Genomic DNA, 18,236 nt, shown 5'->3' on the forward strand with positions numbered 1-18,236 from the left:
GGAAATTTCATTAGTGCAAGCAGTTTCTGAGCTTGGCACAGTACTGCAGCTGAGATTTCAGATTAAACCTGTAGAGTGGAAGGAAAAGAGGGCCTTTTTCTGCCTCCCCACTTCCAGCTACTCTCTGGAGAAGAGACCTTCTTAAAAATATTAGGGAAGGTGGGCAGGGAAAGGACTAGACCATGTGAAGAATAAACATAATTATTTTAGCTGCAGTTGATTCATTTTCCTGTTATAAAAAAGCAGGCCTAGACATGCTGTTGTTGCACCCGTAACCTCGGTTTAAGGTGCCATTTAGCTCCAGGCTTCCATATCTGTTTCTAACAATGTCCACCATTGTGATGCAGTCACTTATTTCCATAAAAAGAGCTGAGCAAAGCAGGATGGGAGAGAGACAAGACGAAATAAACACCAGATGAAAAGACACCGTCTATTTCTGTCTCTGTTGCTTCTGATCGTTCATGTTTATCTTCAACTTCTAAAAACTGAAGTTTTTGCCTAGATTGGAAAGCGTCTAACACCCCTTTGCACCATAGGCCAAAATAATTGGGGGTGAAAGCAAGAGTTTGGAAAACCAAAAGGGAGGGTGGCTAGATGGCACCCATGAGAAAGCCAGCAGTGGCCTCAAGAGGAAGGAGGCTCTTTCCTGCAGCAGCAGCAGCAAGGCTGCAGATTCGTGGCAGTTAGTGATCAGTGGGCCGATCTCTTGCTTTGGCTCCCTGTCTGCACAGCAGACTGTAAACTAGACTGTAAACTAGAAGGGAGGAGAGTTTGTAAATCATGGGATCTGCAACAGAAATGAGGGCACATCTGTGTGGCTTCAGGTCCCTTCTTAATACCCCCCCCCCCCTGTTGCATGATCTTTTAAATTTGAAACTCCAACAGATGGCAGTCCCGAACAAGTCACTCCCCATCCTCTCTTGGAAGATTTTTGCAGTAGCTCTTCCCTCTTGGTTTAGGATCCAGGGAAAACAAGCCATTTTTTGCACTTTAGGGTTAAGGTTAGGAATTTTAAAATCTTTGAAGTTCTTTGCAATTATGTATTATGTGCAATCCACTATTTGGAAGTTAGCAGTAATTGCATAATTAACACTGGTACCTGGTACTGTTTGGCATTTCCTTTCCCTCAGAGTTTGCTTGTCACAATTCCACCCTGGGATAACACTTAATGCATGTGATGCAGTGAACTGCAGCCCATACAAGTTCATATCATAATACAGTCGTTCCCAGTTGGTGGGCACCCTGGAGGTCCGTGGCACCAGTCACGTAATAAAAACCACCATGAAGATCACAATTTTCAAAAGTTGGGGGTCCATGGCTTGGTTTTAAAAAAGGGGGTCCACAGTACTTAGCTGATTGTAACCACTGCCATAATAAATTTTTGCTAACCTCCCCATCTCTCTTCACAGGTGCGGACACCAGACATGGGTGGCTACTCCACATCCCACGACTTCACACGTGCCGTTATCACAGCTCTGAACGAGTAGGGCTTGCCGAGAAACATGGGGGAGGAATTCAGAAAACATTCTGCTTCTGCCAATTAATTTATTGTGAGCTTAGCTCAGTGTTGCACAAATAAAGTGAATGTGGTCACTCCCATGAGTTGTATGCATGAAATACTCCTAGCAGACCTTGGAGGACTCTTCGGGGAAAGTGGGAAGAAGCGGCCGGCCCCGGAGTTCAGCTGCCTCTGACAAGTGAAAAGCAGCTATAAGCAAAGAACTGAAGTCTGCCAATCTTGCAGTCAGCCAGCGGAGCACCAGGGATGCTCACTGTTTGCTAACTCAGTCTTGAATGTGGAGTGTCTTGGCTTAGAAGCTGGCAGTAAAACCCACCAGCTGCCCAGAGCCATATACCTCCCTCATCAAACGGCTTTATTCAAGCTGCATCCCTTTATACACAACAGACATGGAATAAACAGAATATGCCACACTACTTGGAAGGAAGGGCAAACCTCGCTTTGTTGTGCTGCACCCCCTTCCTGGGTCTCGCCTAACAGAATACCCAGAGGCAAAGCTGCTATAAAAAGACAGCAATTTTATTGTTAGCTGGTTAAGTACATGAAATGTCCAGGTGGAACTTGCTGAATGGACGTCTCCTGAGGCCTCGGCTGCAAGCCACAGAACACCCTCCCCTCCTCCCCCTGGCCTGGCTCACTCTCTTTCCTTGTGCCGCCAAGAAAGGGACAGGGAACGGATCCTGGGCTGCCATTCTGCCCATGGGAGGTCCAACCGTGGCTACATTCAGTTGTCACAAAACTACTGGGCAGAGAGTGAAGAGCCCAGAAGCCAGTTTTTAAAGAAACCCTCAGTGGACCTTAAGTCTCAGGCTGGCCATGTTGGATGGGATTTTGCCGTTCGTCCTGCCCACTAGTCCTCCTCCTCATCATCATCATCATCTTCCTCCATTCTGGCCTTTTTCTTCTTTGTCTTTTTCCCCTTTGGGTGGGGCGTCTCCACAAGGCCCTGCTTCTTCTTCTTTTTGGGGGAGACTTCTTCCTCCTCCAGGCCGTTCTCAGACGGCTCCACGTCCTCCTCTTCCTGGTGCTTTCGCTTTTTCTTTTTCTTGGGCGTGACATCATTTTCCTGAGATTAATTTATAGGGGAGGGGGGAGAGAAGAGAATGGAGAATGCACACAGCCCTGTCTATCGCAGATACTCGGCTCCTGTTATGTCCAACCCTACAACCAACCGCCAGCTCCCCAAAGGGGCTTCTCACCTCTGCCGTCGTCTCGAGCACAGAATTCTCCATTTCCTCTGCGGCCTCCAGGGCTTCCAGCCGCTTCTTCTCTCGCTTCTTTTTCTTCTTCTCTTTCTTCTCCAGCTTCTTCTTCATTTCGGCAGCCACCTCTGTGGCCTGTGAATGCGGAGAGGTCACAGTACCGTCAGAACCAGCCCACCCCCCCCCCAGTTGTTTGCAGCAGCAGCAGCAGCAACAAGCTGAATCAGACTCATTAAATCAGCTTTTGCCTCCACCAGTGGATAGGTCAGGCTCAGGTCATTTCATCACATCCAGCGACTGCTATGGGGCAGCCCCTCTGCCCACCCACCCCGGCTCAACAGCCCACTGCCCACCTCCTTCATGACGTCAAGGTTCTTGCGTGGAGGCTCCCCTGTCTCGTAGAAGGCCAGGCGCTCCTCCACCTGCTCTCGAAGCTTGTCTCCAAAGACGCAGGTCGGGGTCTCTGCAAAAAAACACAGACAGGAATGCGTGAGTCCGAGGGCACCTGCTCTACCTGGCCAGAACCCAGAGAAGGGCGGCAGCATATTGTCCACTCTCCCCTCCACCCCATGGCCACACCCAGCAAGCTTCGCTCAGCCTTGATGCGTCACCATTCACTGGGTGAAATGCTGTTGACGAAAAATGTAACCATCATAGCAAAGCTGCTCGGCCGCTTGTCCAGCTCCATAGAGAGATAGGCCAGGCCCTGACTCCTCACCTGAGAAGCAGTCAATGCGGGATGCAATTGTGCACTTGTTGGCCAGGTAGCGGGAGATCCGGCCCTTGTTCTTGGCAGCTGCTCGGCCAATGAAAGTGGAGTGGAAGATCAAGCCATATTTCGGAGTGTTTCCCCGAGTCTTCAAGGCTCTGCGGGGAAGAGGGGGCAAGGTTCACCAAAACAATGCCTTCTGGCAGAGGAAGAGACCCACAAATTAAGCCCCCAACCGCGGCTTGTCTCCCTCCTCCCAGCTGTATCCAACCATCCCAGGCCAAGCCTGAAATAGCTAACCTACCGGATGGAGGGGAAAGGGAATGGCCCGGGTGACCGCTCAGAGGCTGGGGGCCAGCCCATCACACATGCGGCCAACGGGACTTGACCAGCACATCAAGCCCAGCACCCCAGGAGCCTGCCATCACTGCGGCCGCCCTGCAGCTGTACCTGAAGAGAGCCTTCTCTGCACCCAGGATCTGCACTGTGGAGGCTGGATACTTGGCCAGGTTGGTCAGGCTGCCAGCGTGGGAGATGAGGCGGGCGCCCACCTGCGGGGAGAGGAGACAGGCGAGGCAATCATGCGACACAGCCGCCAGACCCACCTGCACCAGTGGCCCAATCCACGGGAGCTGCCCTAGGCCTTGCTCAGCAACCAGCTAATGTTGCATATGCAAAACATTGCAATGCTTAAAACTCCTCTCTACAGACGGCCTCTGCCCCCTCCCTTTCCTCTGGTACAGATCAGCAGTGAGAAGGTGTCAGCAGGAGAGCTCAGTGGATTGACAGATTCACATTGCACATCATATCTGTAGCCAGTGAGAAGGGGGGCAGGGGGTTCCTCTCTACACACACAGCAGCCACTTACCACTTCTCCAATGAGGGCTGAGAGGCTGGGAGCCACCTGGCTCATCTTGGAGCGGAGATACTCCTGCAGGCCTTTGCGATACTCAGAGAGAGAAATGACGCGGCTGGAGAAGCTCTCGATGTTGATGAGGTCAATGGGAGAGATATCCATCCCTGCAGGGAGGAGAGAGGAGGCAGAAAGGAGAACCAGGCCGCACTCCTAACCCCCCTCCGCTGTGCAGCGTCTCTTAACAGACATTAGCACCAGAATGAGTCAACACCAAGTAGATGAGCTGCTTGAAATCAATGAACTGTGCAAGAGCCGCGGTTCAGTACCTGTGTTCACCTGGCATACCCTAGGCCCTACCCCGCCCCTTCCCCACATTACTACTGACCCATGGATGAGCGGGAGGCCTCCAGGATAGCCTGAGCCTTGGCACTGTCCATGACGATTTCTTCCAAGGCCTCCAGGCTCTCCTCACTCAGCTCCTTCCGGTTCCCAATGAGCTTGGTGAGGCGGCAGTAGGTGTAGTTGTCACTCACGATCTTGATCAGCTCGGGGAAATGATATCCGTACCACTCTCTGCCAGGGGGAAGAGGAGGCAGAGTCAGGACAGCCTCTCCAAGCAAAGTGTTACCTGGCTCCAAGTTTAGAAAGGGCTCAAGGAACACAAGGATCTTGGGTGGGTGGCTTTTTTGTACCCGTACTAACAATACAGCTCAGGGGGAAGTCGGCCTGGCTGTGGTGTATACGCAGGGCTGCCGATTCTCTATCTCCCGTTTCTATACAGTCAGCAGGTGTGGTGACGCTGTCTGTGGTAAGCATAGGGAGACTGGGAGGAAGGATCCACTTTGGCCAGAGACCCCCTCACCTGACCCGCATGGAGAAGGTGTTAATGTCCTTGTCTAGCTGATCCAAGAGGCTGATGGACTGGATGATCATGTTATCCACCCTGTTCACGTTGAACTTCACTTTGGCCCGAGAATAGCTATGCCCCAGTCCCAGCTGAGCCTTGGAGGCGGACTGGGCTGTCAGACCTTTGATCAAACTGTGAAAATGCAACCGGATACCTGGGCGGAGGGAGAAGACAGGAGAAAGGGGGTTCAGCCCTGCCAAGCGCTGGCAGAAAAACACCTCATCCTTCTACAGAAAACCATTCTTCCCATTCCTGTTGCCCTTTTCACAGACTTACCTCGGGTGATCTCAGCCACAACGCCTCCAGCCTGGCACTGGAAGCCCAGCTCTTCCTGGATGGCAGCCCCGATTTTAGCATCGCTGACCCCCACAACGACCTTCTTCTTTTTGGCTGGCAGGTTCGTCTCCAGGAGAAGTCGGAGATCCTCATGGAGGATCCCTGGACCAGGCAAGAGAAAGAGAAGGCTCAATGGGGCGCTGCCCTTACGGAAAAGAGCAGAATCTGAGCAAAGAGGAAGGACTCTGGGCGCTGCTCACCTTCGGAGATAGCATTGATGTTTTCCAAGGCACTCTGGGCAGACTTGAAGGGGGAAAAGGCGACGAGTTTGACCACCGCGAGGAATTTGCCGAGATTCAGGACGCTCTCCTCCACCTGCAGAAGCGCCAAGAGCACATGGCCTGGTTTTGCCCTGCTCTGAATCAATCCACAATGCCTCCTCCCCCAAAAGACCAAGATGGCGGGAGCAACCACGTGCTTTGGGATGGTGGAATTTGGTTGCTGGGGGCGAGACAGCTCTAATCCATGCAAAAACCTACCGAATATTCCTCTTTACTGGGGCAAGTGAACAAAAGGGGGCCGTGCGTGCAGATCCCATCTAACCAAGCGATACCGGGGGGGGGGGGGGGAGGAACTATTGAAACCCGCAGCCGCGCGGCCCTCCTCCCTTTGATCTGGCCGGGCCTACTCGCGAGTCGTTCTACCCCCTGGGGCCCAGGCCAGGCGCACGTGGTCGGCGCGCAGCACGTGTCTTTCCCCCGGGCGCTCAGAGTCCACACGTGGCATCATCCGAGTCAGAGGATTGACAGATTCCGACGGAGGGTCATCAGGGCGCCCGAGGGGGGGAGGGGGAAGGGGGGGGGATGCGGCCCCCGAAGGCCCGGCCTGGCCCCCCCCGCGCTCACCTGGGGCAGCAGCAGAGCCACCTCCTCCACCTGCCGGAGGGCGAAGAGCGCGTAGCCGGCCGCGTGCTCGAAGAGGACGTGAAGGAGGACCTGCGCGGGGGGGGGGAGAGAGAAAGGGAGGGAGGGAGGACGGAGACGCGCCGTCAGTCAAGGCCGACCCGAGGGAGCCCCGCGCCCCCCCCCCCGGCCCCGGCTCCGGCTCCTCACCATGGCGCCTCCGCCTCCGCCTCCGCCTCCGCCTCGGCGTCTCTGGCCGGACTGGGCCGCGCAGGCCTCGCGCTCAGGAAGGACGTCGAGGGCCCACCGGAAGCGCCCCCTCGCCTCACGCCGCTCAGCCAACGGCGGGGCAGGGCTCCGGACCCGCCCCTTCCGCTTCCCCTCCCCTCCGCGAGGCCCGCCAATGGGAAGGCGAGGAGGCGGCCGCGGTCGGACTCTCAAGGGCGGCCTCCTCGACGTCCATCATTCCACGAGGTTCGGACTCGGCGCAGGCGCGGCAGGAGGCTCCGCCCACAGGGCTGGGAGGGACCCCCAAAGGTCATCTAGCCCAGCCCCCTCCAAGGCGGGGGAGCAACCAGCGCCAGAAGAAGAAGAAGAAGAAGAAGAATTTATATTATTATTTATTATACCCTGCCCATCTGTCTGGATGCGGGTGGCGATGTGGTCTAAACCACTGAGCCTCTTTGGCTTGCCGATCAGAAGGTTGTCGGTTCGAATCCCCGCGACGGGGTGAGCTCCCGTTGCTCGGTCCCAGCTCCTGCCCACCTAGCAGTTCAAAAGCACATAAAAGTGCAAGTAGATAAATAGGTACCACTCCAGCGGGAAGGTAAACGGCATTTCTGTGTGCTGCGCTGGTGCTGGTTCGCCAGAGCAGCTTCGTCACGCTGGCCACGTGACCTGGAAGTGTCTCCGGACAGCGCTGGCCCCCGGCCTCTTAAGCGAGATGAGCGCGCAACCCTAGAGTCGGTCAAGACTGGCCCATATGGGCAGGGGTACCTTTACCTTTCCATCTGTCTCGGCTTCCCCAGCCACTCTGGGTGGCTTCCCAGAAAATATTAAAATACTGCAATACATCAAACATTACAGCCGTTTTGACAGAGGTTCTTCTGGAACTGCCTCAGGACATCTGCAGCTTTGGTTCCACTGGTCAAACGAACTTCAGAAGGGCACCCCGAAGGATCCCCCCCTCCAGAGTCCAGGGAAGCCCCCACCTGGCAGGCTGGCCCACCTCCCCTCCTTCCCTGCACCTGGTTCCCAAAGCCAAGGCGGGTTCAGTGAAGCCTCGTATCTCCAGTCTATTGGGCTGCATCGCATTCGCCCCGGGAGGCGGTGGAGGGAGGCGCCAGGCGAAAGGCAGGGGGCCGGGCCGGGAGGGGCCTGATCCCTGGGTCTCCTCCAAGGGGCTGAATGCCCCCAGGAGGCACGAGGCGTGCGCTCGGCCAGAGGCGCATCAGGCTTTGTGCCCACAGTCAGTTGCCACTCGCCACCACCCTTTTCCATTGCCAAAGCCCTTGCGCTTTGCAGGTGCTCAGGCGCTTTGCAACTACATTCCAGTTGCAGGAGGTTAATGGCCGGTGTATTAAAAAAATTTAAGGTCTTATATATATATATATGTTTGACCAAACTGCGGGAGCCAGTGGAAGACAGGAGTGCCTGGCGTGCTCTGGTCCAGGGGGTCACAAAGGGTCGGACATGACTGAACGACTAAACAACAAACATATTTAAAATAAATGGTCATAAATGTGCCAGCCAGGCTCGTATATGGATATGTGGACCACATGTCTGGAGCAGCACAAGAAGACCGTCCTGAAAACATTTGACTCCCAAACTGACCAAATGTTTTCTCTGCAAGGAGGGAGGGCAGGAATTGGGTAATCACCATCTCAAAGGAATGGGCAGACTACCAGCAAAGGCCACCAGAAAAGGCATTATCAGATAACCTGGAAAAACAACATTCAAATTTCTGTTGTAGACAGCCTTTCCTGTCATGTAGGTATGATGTATCTGGGGGGTGGTCTTGGTTTACACCCCTTCTGTGATGTATGTATGATGTATGGAGGGGTGGTCTGGAGCTCCAGGGCGGGCAATTAAAAATGTCTATATAAGGGCGGGCACACCTGGGTTCTGGTTCCTCCTCCCTCCTGCGTGTGGGGAGTGAGGACCCTGTTGCAACAGATCAATAAAGATCAGGCTTCCTAGCTGCTTTGCTTCTCAATATTCTCTGGCTGGCCTCTGTTATTTTCTCCTACCAATGGAGAACCTACAAAGGACTCTCTAAAGGGCTCTTGTACACCCCAAAAGGGCAGATTTTGTTTACAACCCTGGGCAACCAAAGGGAGCTTTGTGAGCCCTTCTGGTGGCTGAGAGACGTCTGCTTTGAGCCTCTCACTGCCTTGGCTGCACCTGAAGCCATTTCATGTGGAAACCTCTTTGGGCATCTGGGAGATTAATATCAAGTTACATGTTCCATGTAATATTTGTGCACCAATGGCCACTGGATGGTTTACTGTTATTTGGTACTATTTGTACATTGTTATTACTCTACTTTCCCCCTTTAATTTCATTTCATTTCCCTGTTTTTCCTTGTTAAATTTGGGGATACAAGAAGTTATTTTTAAAGGCCCCTCTTAACTCATGAGTAACGATGTCACACAGTGCAAGCTTGGTTTAAGAGTTCAGTTTATTTATCTCAAGAGCTCCGAGGAGTCAACGTGCAAGGTTTCTGCCTCAAAGTGCTTGTGGATCTCCAGGCCCCAATGGCTCCTCGCCCCCAGCATCCCGACACCACAGAAGCCCCCACCATGGAAGTCAGCAGAGGGAGAGAAGGGCACTTAGGGGCTGCGGCCAGAGGGCTGGAGCTGCAAGATGAAGTGTGCAGAGAGAGACCTCCGCCGCCCTTAACCAAGTGCCCCAGTAAGGCCAGGAAGACCCAGAGGGCAGGGGAAGAGACACCCCTTGCCATGCTTGGGCCGTCTGGAGGAGGGAAGCTGAAGGTACTGATGAAACAGGGAAAGGGCTTTGATGACATTCCCTCCATCTTCCCCATCTGGCAGGTGTCGAGCAAGGTGCCTCCCCTTCTCCCTTGCTGGCAGAGGGGGAGTTGCCTGGGAGGGAAAAGCCACAGCACACGGAGAAGCTCTTGGGGCAGAATGGACTGTATCTGAAATGGGAGGAAAGCCTGGCCTGAGAGCCACGAGGGAGCAGTGGCCATCGCTAAGGGAGAGGGTGAGAGCTATGAAGGAGGGCAGTGGTCATTGCGGGCAGAATTGCCTGCCCAGTTTGAGGAGGGAGGCGCACAGAACCAACACAGGTCGTTCAGAGAGTCGGCAGTGCCGGGAGGGCCTTGCACAAGCAAGAGTCTGCATATTTAGTGTGCATCTTGTAGGAGGAGAGGCAGCAGTGGAAGGGGGCGGCGGGGGGGAGACCCTCTTAGGAGATGAGGCGGGCGTGGAGCCTGTGCAGCTGCTCGGGCGTCAGGACCAGTTTGTGGACCTGGCCGTGGCCCGGCTGGCAGGGGAAGGTCACTTTGCCAATGTAGACGGTGTCGTCCTTCTGCTCCTCTTTGGCCTGGAGGGGAAAGCAGAGCAGGCGGGAGAGTCAGGGGGGCGGCCCAAGAGGACTCCCCCCCCCCGCTCCCCTGCCCAGGCCCAAGCACTCACCTTGAGGAAGGGGGCTGAGGGGAAGGTGCCAAAGTCGGTCAGGACGTTGGCTCCGGGCTGCTGAAGGACAGTCTCCTTCAGGACTTCATCCTGCAGGAAGGAAGCGCAGTCAGGGCTGTCCAGCCAGAGCCCCCCTCCGCCCCCCCCCGTATTCCCATCCCGGCTGCTCAGGAGAGGAAGCCACACAGCCCTGGAACAGCCCACCATGCAGCGGCCTTGGGGGGCTCTCACATCCCCCTTCCCCTCTCTGAACAACCTCTGGTGTTGCCCCTCCCTTTCTTCCAGGGCCCTGAGCAGAGACAGAGCCTGCTCTTGGGCACGTTGCCAACGGGCAGAGTCTCTGGTTCAGGCCCCCAGTGCCGCTCCCACCCCCTCCCCCATGAAGGGCTCTTGCCCGGGGCAGGAGATGACGGCCAGAGGCCTCGGTTACCTTCAGTTTGTCGATGGTTTCGCTCAGCGATTTCAGGCGGGCCGTTTGCTCCAGGAGCTGGGCTGCTGGGCTGGTGGCTGCGGGGAGGACAGAGAGACGGAAAAGGCGTTGCTATTGCTGCCCCCTCCCCACCCTGCAAGGGCACGCTCCGCAGGGATGGAGAGGCTGAGCTCTCCCGCTGCCCCCTCCCAGCCCCCGCCAGGCCCACCTGTCCTCTGCCGCGTGATGTCCACCACCTTGGTGTTGGCGCTCATCTGGTGAAGGGTCTCCAGCAGCTGGCTGGTCTTGCGGTAGAGGGAGCTGGAGACCACCTCCTCCCCTTGCCTATCCTTGGCGAGAGACAGCTTGGGCACCCGCAGCGGGGTCAGCGAGGCCAGCTCCCGCCTCATCTGGGCTCCCTGGAGAGGAAGAGGAGGAGGAAGAGCAGGGCTCAAGCCAGCCACTTCCACACAAACACACACACAAACGAAAAGGGGCACAAGCAACCTCCAGCCACACTAGAGCACCCCACCCCCCAAAAACAGTTGCTCTGGGCAGCTATGATTATTACATGAATTTATATCCTGCCTTCTTTCCAGCCCAGGACTCAAGGTGGCTTGCTCAATGAATAAAACAAGCTAAAAACATAAAAAATACATTCATTAAAATAGAACTAAAACACTGGCAGAATTAGTATATTATTAAAAAGATCCTTCAAAAACAAAGACAATAATAAAAATCTCCTTGGATCTCCAGGAACGGCCAGGAAGAGTCCGTTCCTTGCACCTGTGGCCCCCAAACCAGCCCAGGCATTCCTTGCATTCCCTCCACGACAAAGGGGGACAGAACCAGAGATGCAGGAGGTCTAATTGTGCAGGGAGGGGTCATGAAGAACATGGAAGAGAGGCGTGTGGAATGGGAGCTGGGAGGGAAGGAAGGAAGGAAGGAAGGAAGGAAGGAAGGAAGGAAGGAAGGAAGGAAGTCTCCCTTTGACAGGTCTTCCTTTTTGCCTGGGATTCCTGCCTGCCATGACATGGGGGGTGTTTTGTTTTTATAATGTATTTTGTGTTTCTGTCTTGTATTTTTATGCTGTGAAGTGCCCAGAGCTCTACAGGGGAAGAGCGGTATACTAATAAATAACAGCAACAGCAACAACAACAATATACTGTCCACAAAGGTGAGGATGGCTGGGGTGCCACAGCCTGCGGAGAGCGAAGAGTGTGGGGCAATGGGGCTCCATCCCAGAGTCTGCTGCTTCTTCTGTCCATTTCAAAGCAGGCATCAGCCCTAGAGACCCCCCTCTCCGCTCCGCCCGCCCCCCGCCCGCCTGCAGGGCTCCTTCCCTCCGGCCAGGGAATGCTGGGCTGGAGCTGCAAGCAGGAGAGCCGCCCACCTTGAGGCGCTTGTTCTCGTTCTGGAGATGCGTGATGGACAGCTGCATAGCATCGATCTGCTGGAGGAGGAGAGGGGAGTCCTTGACCTGCACAGGGCCTGAGCCGGCCATCGTCACCTGGCCAGCACCCACACCTGCCAAGGGAAGAGCAGCGCGGTCAGAAGAGAAGAGATTTCCAGAAGATGGCCCTGCGCAGCGCATGCCTGGGCTGCTCCATGGGGAGCTCACAGAAGGAGCTTCCCACCCGCATCCTGGTACAGGAGGTTCTCTGCCAAGGGTCAGGGAAAGGCAGGATGCGCCCGCATCAGGGCCCCACAAAGCGGAGAAGACCTGAGCTGAGCCCAGGAGGAGACAAGAGCTGGAGGCCCAGGAAAACACACGGGAACATGCAGCCAGAGGCAGAAAACGCCCAGGGAGCAGTTTTGTACGAATATATGCAACAACATGCCAAACACTCTTCAGAAAGAGCCCCCACCTCATGCATGTGGGGGACCAAGACAGGACTCCAGCCTCCCCGTGCTTCCTTAGGGAGCCTGTGGCCAGACCCCTTGAAGCCCCAGCCCGGCCTCCCCAGAGCCTGGCTCATTTCCAAGCACAGGGGGGTGACGAGACATTTGCAGCAGAGGATGGGCAGGCTGGAGAAATGTTCTGTCACACACATGCTTTGCACCCTGGCATGCGACCTTGCTGTATTCCCCCCCCTCCCCCCCCACAAAAACCACCTCAGGCTGGGAATAGGGGGAAACAACACTCGCAGCCTTCACAGATTCCCCTCTGCCCCCAAAGGCAGCCTCAGAGTCCCCCTTGTGTCCTCGGGAGATTCCTGGCTCCAGGTGACCCCAGCAGCCCCACCTGGGCCATGCCACTCTACCTCTCTGCTGTTCCTCTGCAGCGGAAGCATGGAAGAGACGAGAAGGAGCAGAAATTAGGAGAGGCGTCTGAGAGAAGGCAGGAAAGACAGCAGCAGCAGCAGCAGCAGCATCTCCCCTCTGGGTCTGCCTCTCTGGACCACACGACAAACCTGCTTTTGTGAGCCACGATGGGCCACCTCTTCTCAAGGGCACTGGGACACCATCTACCCAGAGCCCTGGCCAAGCATGCCAGGGGGGCTCCCTTGCTCTGCAGCCCTTCAGGAAAAAACAATACCCCCCCCCCGAGGTTTGGAGGAAACTCACACAGCCCCCGGGCATGTGGGAGGAAAAGAGACCCAGAAGCAGCTCGTGTGAATCACTGAACGAAAAGAGGGCAGCACCAGCACGAGGGAACCCACAACCAGGTGCAGAGGCTTTACTGGCCAACCCTCCCAGGCCCAGCGCAGATCAGCCCTCTTTGAATGGGTACAGATCTCTGAAAGGCAGTGCAGTATGTGAATGTGAGTCTGATGGCCTCAGCTCAAAGTAAACCCTTCCCCGGGGACAGCCGCTCCAGTCTGGAACATGCCCTGCAGCAGGCTCAGAACTCTGAGATTCGCGGTCTAAAGAACCCCATGGATCTCCGTGAGTTTGGATTTGAGATGCATCATCCAAAAGGGCCAAATTTTGCAGCTCTGGGCAAAGGTGGCAAGTGATCCTCTGTGCATCGGCTCTGCAGCGCTCCAATCGGGAGTCGCGGTGGGAAAGGGCTTCTGAAGCCAGTGGCTGTGAACCCGCGTCAAAGCTCAGCAGTGCAAGGCCTAGACCCTAGAGCCTCCCTCCCCAAATCCCTGGCTCTTTTGGATCAGCAAGGGAAGGGAAAAAGAGGGGTGGGGGTGGGGAGATTCTCGCTTGGAAATGGAGGAAGTGGAAATAAAGGGGGAGCAGGAACCAAGCAGGGCAGCCCCTGCAACCTGCCCTGCCCAGGGCTGCCCCAGCAAGGAAGGAAGAACAGGCAGGCAGGGAGTCCAGGAGGTTCGTCCAGCCCCTGCGTCCATCAGCTTCTCTGGAGTTGCTGGCCCTCCAGAACCCCAAGACTCTGGGGGCGTCTCCCCCCTGCAGTCTCCCCGCCCCAAAGCATGCGCACACGCTTCCGAGGGCTCACCTCCAGTGATGCCAGAGATGACGGAAGCCACTCCCGAGGGACCGACTCCCCGGAGGCCCTCAATGGTGCGCTTGGACTGGTTGCTGAGCCGCTGCTTCAGCTCCTGCTTCTCGGACTCCAGCTGGTCAATGTCTGCTTGCAGGGCGTCCATCGTCTCCTCAAACTCCCTGCGGAGGGAGAAAGATACAGAGGAACTCAAGCAGAGGCGTCAATGGCATGCAGCAGCCCCCTCCGTTTCAAGATCCTTCTTCATCTGGGTTGCCCTCCTCCTCTGCACACGTCCCAGCTTGTCAGCGTCCTTCTTAAATTGTGGTGCCCAGAACTAATAATCTTATTATTTACATGCCGCTTATCTGACTGGGTGGCCATTCTGGGCGGCTTTCAGCCACTAGACACAGTATTCCAGGCAGGGCCTGACTAAAGCAGAAGAGAGTGGAACTCTTCCCTTGATCTGGACTCTCCACTTCTGCCGAGAAGAGCAGTAGCTTATTTTGCTGCTGCCTCACCCTGTGGACTCAGGTGAAGACCCTGAGATCCTTTTCACATGAACTGCTGTCAGGTGTACCCCAAGCACCTGATTATTCCTGCCTAAGCATAAAACCTGACATTTGTCCCTACTGGAATTCATTTCGTTAGTTTTCGCCCAGTCCTCCAATCTGCTGTGCTCATATTGAATCCTGTTTCTGCCTTATATAATAATAATAATAATTTATTATTTCTACCCCGCCCATCTGGCTGGGTTTCCCTTCTCCCAGTTTGGAGCCCCGGCATCCCTTCCCTCCCTTCATCATTTCCTTTGCCATTTATAAAAACATACGAAACCTCCTTATACTGAGCCAGACCATTGGTCCAGCTGAGCATCACTACACTGACTGGCAGCTGCTCTCCAGGACTTCAGACAGAGTTCTCTCCCACCTGCCCTGCCTGGAGATGCCCCTGGGGACAGAGGCTCCACCACTGAGCTATGGGGCCCTCCCCACCCTTTGGGTGTGGGCACACAGCCATGTGTCTCTCAAGGCTGGAGCTGAGCTGCCCATTAAGTCTGCCCGGGTCATTCGTGGAAGCCAGGAGTGTCCAGAAATCAAACAGCCCCTGTTGACCTTTGGGCAAAAGAGCAGAGCGAAGGGGGTAGAGGAAGGCGGAGGTGGACAAGGAGGGGATGGGGAAGCTGTCTGAAACCAAGCTCCACCATCACAAGGGATACAGAAAGCGAGGGCCAGGGTCTCCAGGGTGCCAGGTGCTGTGCCAGGGAGCAGAGCCAGTCTTGGTCTTGAAATCCCTGGGCACACAGAGCCCTGGCTACGCCTGGCAAGACCCGATCTGTGTGTAGGCAAGCTCAGAGGACACAAGAGGATGTGCATTTGGCACAGAAGATGCCAGCCAGCGTCTCCTACATCTGTCAATCCTCAGAGGACACCCCACCTCTTCCTCCTCTTCCTCCTCCACTCCCCGCTTACTTCTCCTTCTTCTTCAGCAGAGCCTGGGTCTCGTCCAGCTTGGTCTGGATCTTCTCCACCCGGTCATCCGCGTCCTTGGAGGAGCTGTCCAGTTTCTTCTCCAGGAGGCTCAGGCGGACGTTGGCCTCGCTCAGCTCCTCGCCCTGGGCAGCGGGAGGGAGGGCGCTTGTGGGAACGAGGATGGAGCACCCGCAGGAGGACCCCAAGAGCTCTTCTCTGCTGATACTCCATGTCCTCTGGGGCCAGGCAGCAGGAGCAGGGCCACCCACGGCCACCCACCTGTGGAGCAGCCCCCTGGGGGACTGGGCCCCCTCCTCGGGGTAGAGCCTTCCCAGCCCCACCTGCTCCCGGGGAGAGGCAGCTCCTTAACTCACCTTGATTTTGAGGGACTTCTTCAGCTCCTTGATGACCGTCTCTCGGTCCTCCAGCTTCAGGCCCAGACCTTCGGCATCCGTGATCTCTGCCCGCAAGGCGGCTGCCCGCAGATCCACTGGAGGAGGAGACTGCAAGAGGAGACCACGTTGGGTTGCTCAGACATGGACCAGGTTCTGGGAGGCGTCTCGAGATACAGAGCATGAAATGAACCCCTCCTGTGATGGCCTGGGAATCCGATTCAGAGGCTGAACCGGAGGAATCCCAGCCTGCACAGGAGTCCCTGCCTCCAGGGCCGGCTGAGCTGGGGCAGGGCCTTGATTCTGAAGCGCCTGCACCTGTGCCGGATCCTCAGGAGCAGGCACCAGGTGAATCCACTCTGGCTCCGGAGGTGGTTGAGGACTCAGTGCCTACAGGTGAGTCTCCTCCTGGGTCCAGTAACCCTTCAGCCTCTCCTGAACTGCAGAGGCTCAGGGCAGAGAGGCGGAGGGAACTGGGTTCTCCCAGGAGGAGTGCTCGCCTTAAGGCCAGGAGAGGCGGGTCTCCTGGGGGCCGGGACCACCCCTGGCCTCAGAGAAGATAAAGACCAGTCAGCCCTGTCCCAGGTTGCGGAAGCAACGTCGTCGAAGAGCTGTTTTGGCCAGCATCCAGTCCTGTTCCCCCAGAGTTCCTGTCCTTGCCCGGCTTCTCGCTGTGGACCCCGCTTCGCCCGTGGAGGACTGTCTGCTGACCCTCAACTCAGGTCCTGGACCTCGCCCCATGGTAACCTCCCCCCTGGGCCAGCACACCTCCCAAGCCCAGGGGAAGGTCCCACACCTTCATGCCTCCTCAAAGGATTCAACTGCAAGGAAGCCAGTGCGAGGAAGAGCCCTGAAGCAGCAACCGGATCAGACCAAGGGGGTCCCAGCATGGAGGCCAGCCTCCTCCTTCCCACAGTAGCTGCCCCCCTGCCTCTGAGGCTCCTGCAAGCAGCATCCTCCGCCCACCTGAAAGCCCACCCAACAATTTAAAATGGGGCTGGAAAAGGAGTAGCTTTCACTGGGGCACAGACACCCCCCCCCAACCAATAGGCTGGCCCTGTTAGCCAAGCACCAGCCTGGGGAATCTGCCCGCAAGGGCCTTGGCCCTTGCTGGTGGGTGAGGCCAGCTCCTGCCCTCTCTCTGCGCTCTCTGCGCAGGCTCACCTTGGCCTGAGGCTTGTCTGCGTCGTACTCGCCCTCCTGCATGGCCGTGGCCATCTTGTTCATGGTGGCGATCAGGATGTTGCACGACTGTCGCAGGCACTCGTGGGGGTTGATGCCTTGCGTGCCGTAGATCTGGAAGAGAATTGGACAGGTCCAGAGGACGCCAATGCACGTCCCTCGGCGGCGCTGATCCTGGACTGAGGTCTGCAGAGAACTCCCCAGCCCTAATTAGCTATGTGTGAGCAGGATTTAACCCTGCCAACCCACAGCAGCCGCACACACCCCTGCCATGATTCTGCAGGGGATCCTGCTCTGCCCACTGACAGACGCAGCCAAACACAGCGGAGGCCCCTTACCTGCTCACTGGCCTTGAAGGCCAGGTCTTCCAGCTTCACAGCCTGGAGACCCTCGTTCTCTGTCAGAGGGGCAATCATCTGAGCCCCTGCAGCTGCCACCTCCTGCAGCACAGCCACCACCCACGTCAGGTGCTTGCGGCAATCCAGCAGCGTGTCTGCGACCTGGGAGATCCGAGAGGATGGAGAGCAGGGTCAAGAGGCAGCCATGCACTCAGCTTCTGGGAAAGGGGCAGGTCACTCCTGCAAGGGAGCTGGAGGCCCAGCTCTCCGTCCCGGGCCGGGGGACGCACCTGCTGGCCAAAGCCGAGCGCTGCAGGGATGCCGGGGGCGTCGGTGCCAGGCATGCGGCGCCGGATCTTCTTGCAGAACTGCCGGATGTCGCTGCAGGAGGTCTCCAGGTCCTTCAGGAGGATGGCAAAGTCGGACACCTCCTGCCCGGTCTGAAAGCGGGAAGAAGGGCAACGTCAGGACCCACGGCTGGGGCAAGCAGCCTCGCCAAGGAGACCCCCACCTGGCTGCCTCCTGGGGGGGTGGGCTTACCTGCAGGAAGGACCGCAGCCTGCCCACCTCCACACTCATGCAGTCCAAGGCACTCTGGGTGAACTGCAAGCAAGCAAAGGCACCGTTAGCTGGGCCTGCGCAACGACAGCCTGTTCCTGCCACAGCCAAGGGCTGGGAAGATGTGGCTTGGGATGGGGCTGATGATGTCAAGCTCCCTGGGGAGGGGGGGACTGATTTGGGGGGGAGTCTGAATACAGCATGGTTTCACTCCATAGTTGTGTCTGTGTGTTTGTTCTGAAACACAGAGAGAGAGAGAGAGAGAGAGTACTTTTTTTCTGGGGATACGCAAGGGGACGCATACCCCTAAACATTTTGTGAATTTAAGTTTGGCCTCATTGAGGGGCAATATTTCAATACAGTAGGAAATTGAGAGTATCCCCAAACATTTTTGAGAAAAAGCACTGTGTGTGTGTGTGTGTGTGTGTGTGTGTGAGAGAGAGAGAGAGAGAGAGAGAGAG

At 56.4% G+C, this 18,236-nt stretch overlaps 2 protein-coding genes across 20 annotated transcripts in view; both read right to left on the reverse strand.

The window, feature by feature from the left end:
* Positions 1-2,017: 2,017 nt before the first annotated feature.
* On the reverse strand, positions 2,018-6,734 carry NOP56 (NOP56 ribonucleoprotein). Its single transcript, XM_083757146.1, has 12 exons — positions 6,582-6,734; positions 6,375-6,464; positions 5,730-5,844; positions 5,470-5,631; positions 5,149-5,347; positions 4,672-4,859; positions 4,299-4,450; positions 3,881-3,981; positions 3,440-3,588; positions 3,075-3,184; positions 2,719-2,856; positions 2,018-2,585 (listed from the first exon to the last, which is right to left on the reverse strand). The coding sequence occupies exons 1-12, from the start codon at positions 6,582-6,584 to the stop codon at positions 2,370-2,372; spliced, it is 1,623 nt and encodes a 540-aa protein (XP_083613272.1). The 5' UTR covers positions 6,585-6,734; the 3' UTR covers positions 2,018-2,369.
* A 2,299-nt stretch (positions 6,735-9,033) lies between these two features.
* Positions 9,034-18,236, reverse strand: part of DCTN1 (dynactin subunit 1) — a 69,354-nt gene continuing 60,151 nt past the window's right edge. For 12 of the 19 annotated variants that reach the window (XM_083757085.1, XM_083757083.1, XM_083757080.1 and 9 more), the window contains 13 exons: positions 17,758-17,820; positions 17,508-17,657; positions 17,218-17,379; positions 16,862-16,993; positions 15,680-15,808; positions 15,306-15,448; positions 13,849-14,015; positions 12,704-12,718; positions 11,833-11,966; positions 10,669-10,858; positions 10,461-10,537; positions 10,031-10,120; positions 9,034-9,938 (listed from right to left, as the gene is read on the reverse strand). In XM_083757085.1, coding sequence (XP_083613211.1) covers positions 9,801-9,938; positions 10,031-10,120; positions 10,461-10,537; positions 10,669-10,858; positions 11,833-11,966; positions 12,704-12,718; positions 13,849-14,015; positions 15,306-15,448; positions 15,680-15,808; positions 16,862-16,993; positions 17,218-17,379; positions 17,508-17,657; positions 17,758-17,820 — 1,590 coding nt within the window. In that variant the 3' untranslated portion in view covers positions 9,034-9,800. The remainder of the gene's footprint in view (positions 9,939-10,030; positions 10,121-10,460; positions 10,538-10,668; positions 10,859-11,832; positions 11,967-12,703; positions 12,719-13,848; positions 14,016-15,305; positions 15,449-15,679; positions 15,809-16,861; positions 16,994-17,217; positions 17,380-17,507; positions 17,658-17,757; positions 17,821-18,236) is intronic. The other 7 variants (XM_083757086.1, XM_083757084.1, XM_083757087.1 and 4 more) reach the window with 1 other exon arrangement.

This window comes from Podarcis gaigeae, assembly GCF_964106915.1.
Source record: "Podarcis gaigeae genome assembly, chromosome: 9".
Lineage (NCBI taxonomy): Eukaryota > Metazoa > Chordata > Lepidosauria > Squamata > Lacertidae > Podarcis > Podarcis gaigeae.

Bases quoted from the DNA above. Each gene is read 5' to 3' on its own strand.
- NOP56 (XM_083757146.1), bottom strand. The intron at 3,185-3,439 runs GTGAGGAGTCAG...GTTTTTTTGCAG, and splicing joins CCGCATTGACTGCTTCTCAG to AGACCCCGACCTGCGTCTTT. The intron at 2,586-2,718 runs GTGAGAAGCCCC...AATTAATCTCAG, and splicing joins TGCTCGAGACGACGGCAGAG to GAAAATGATGTCACGCCCAA.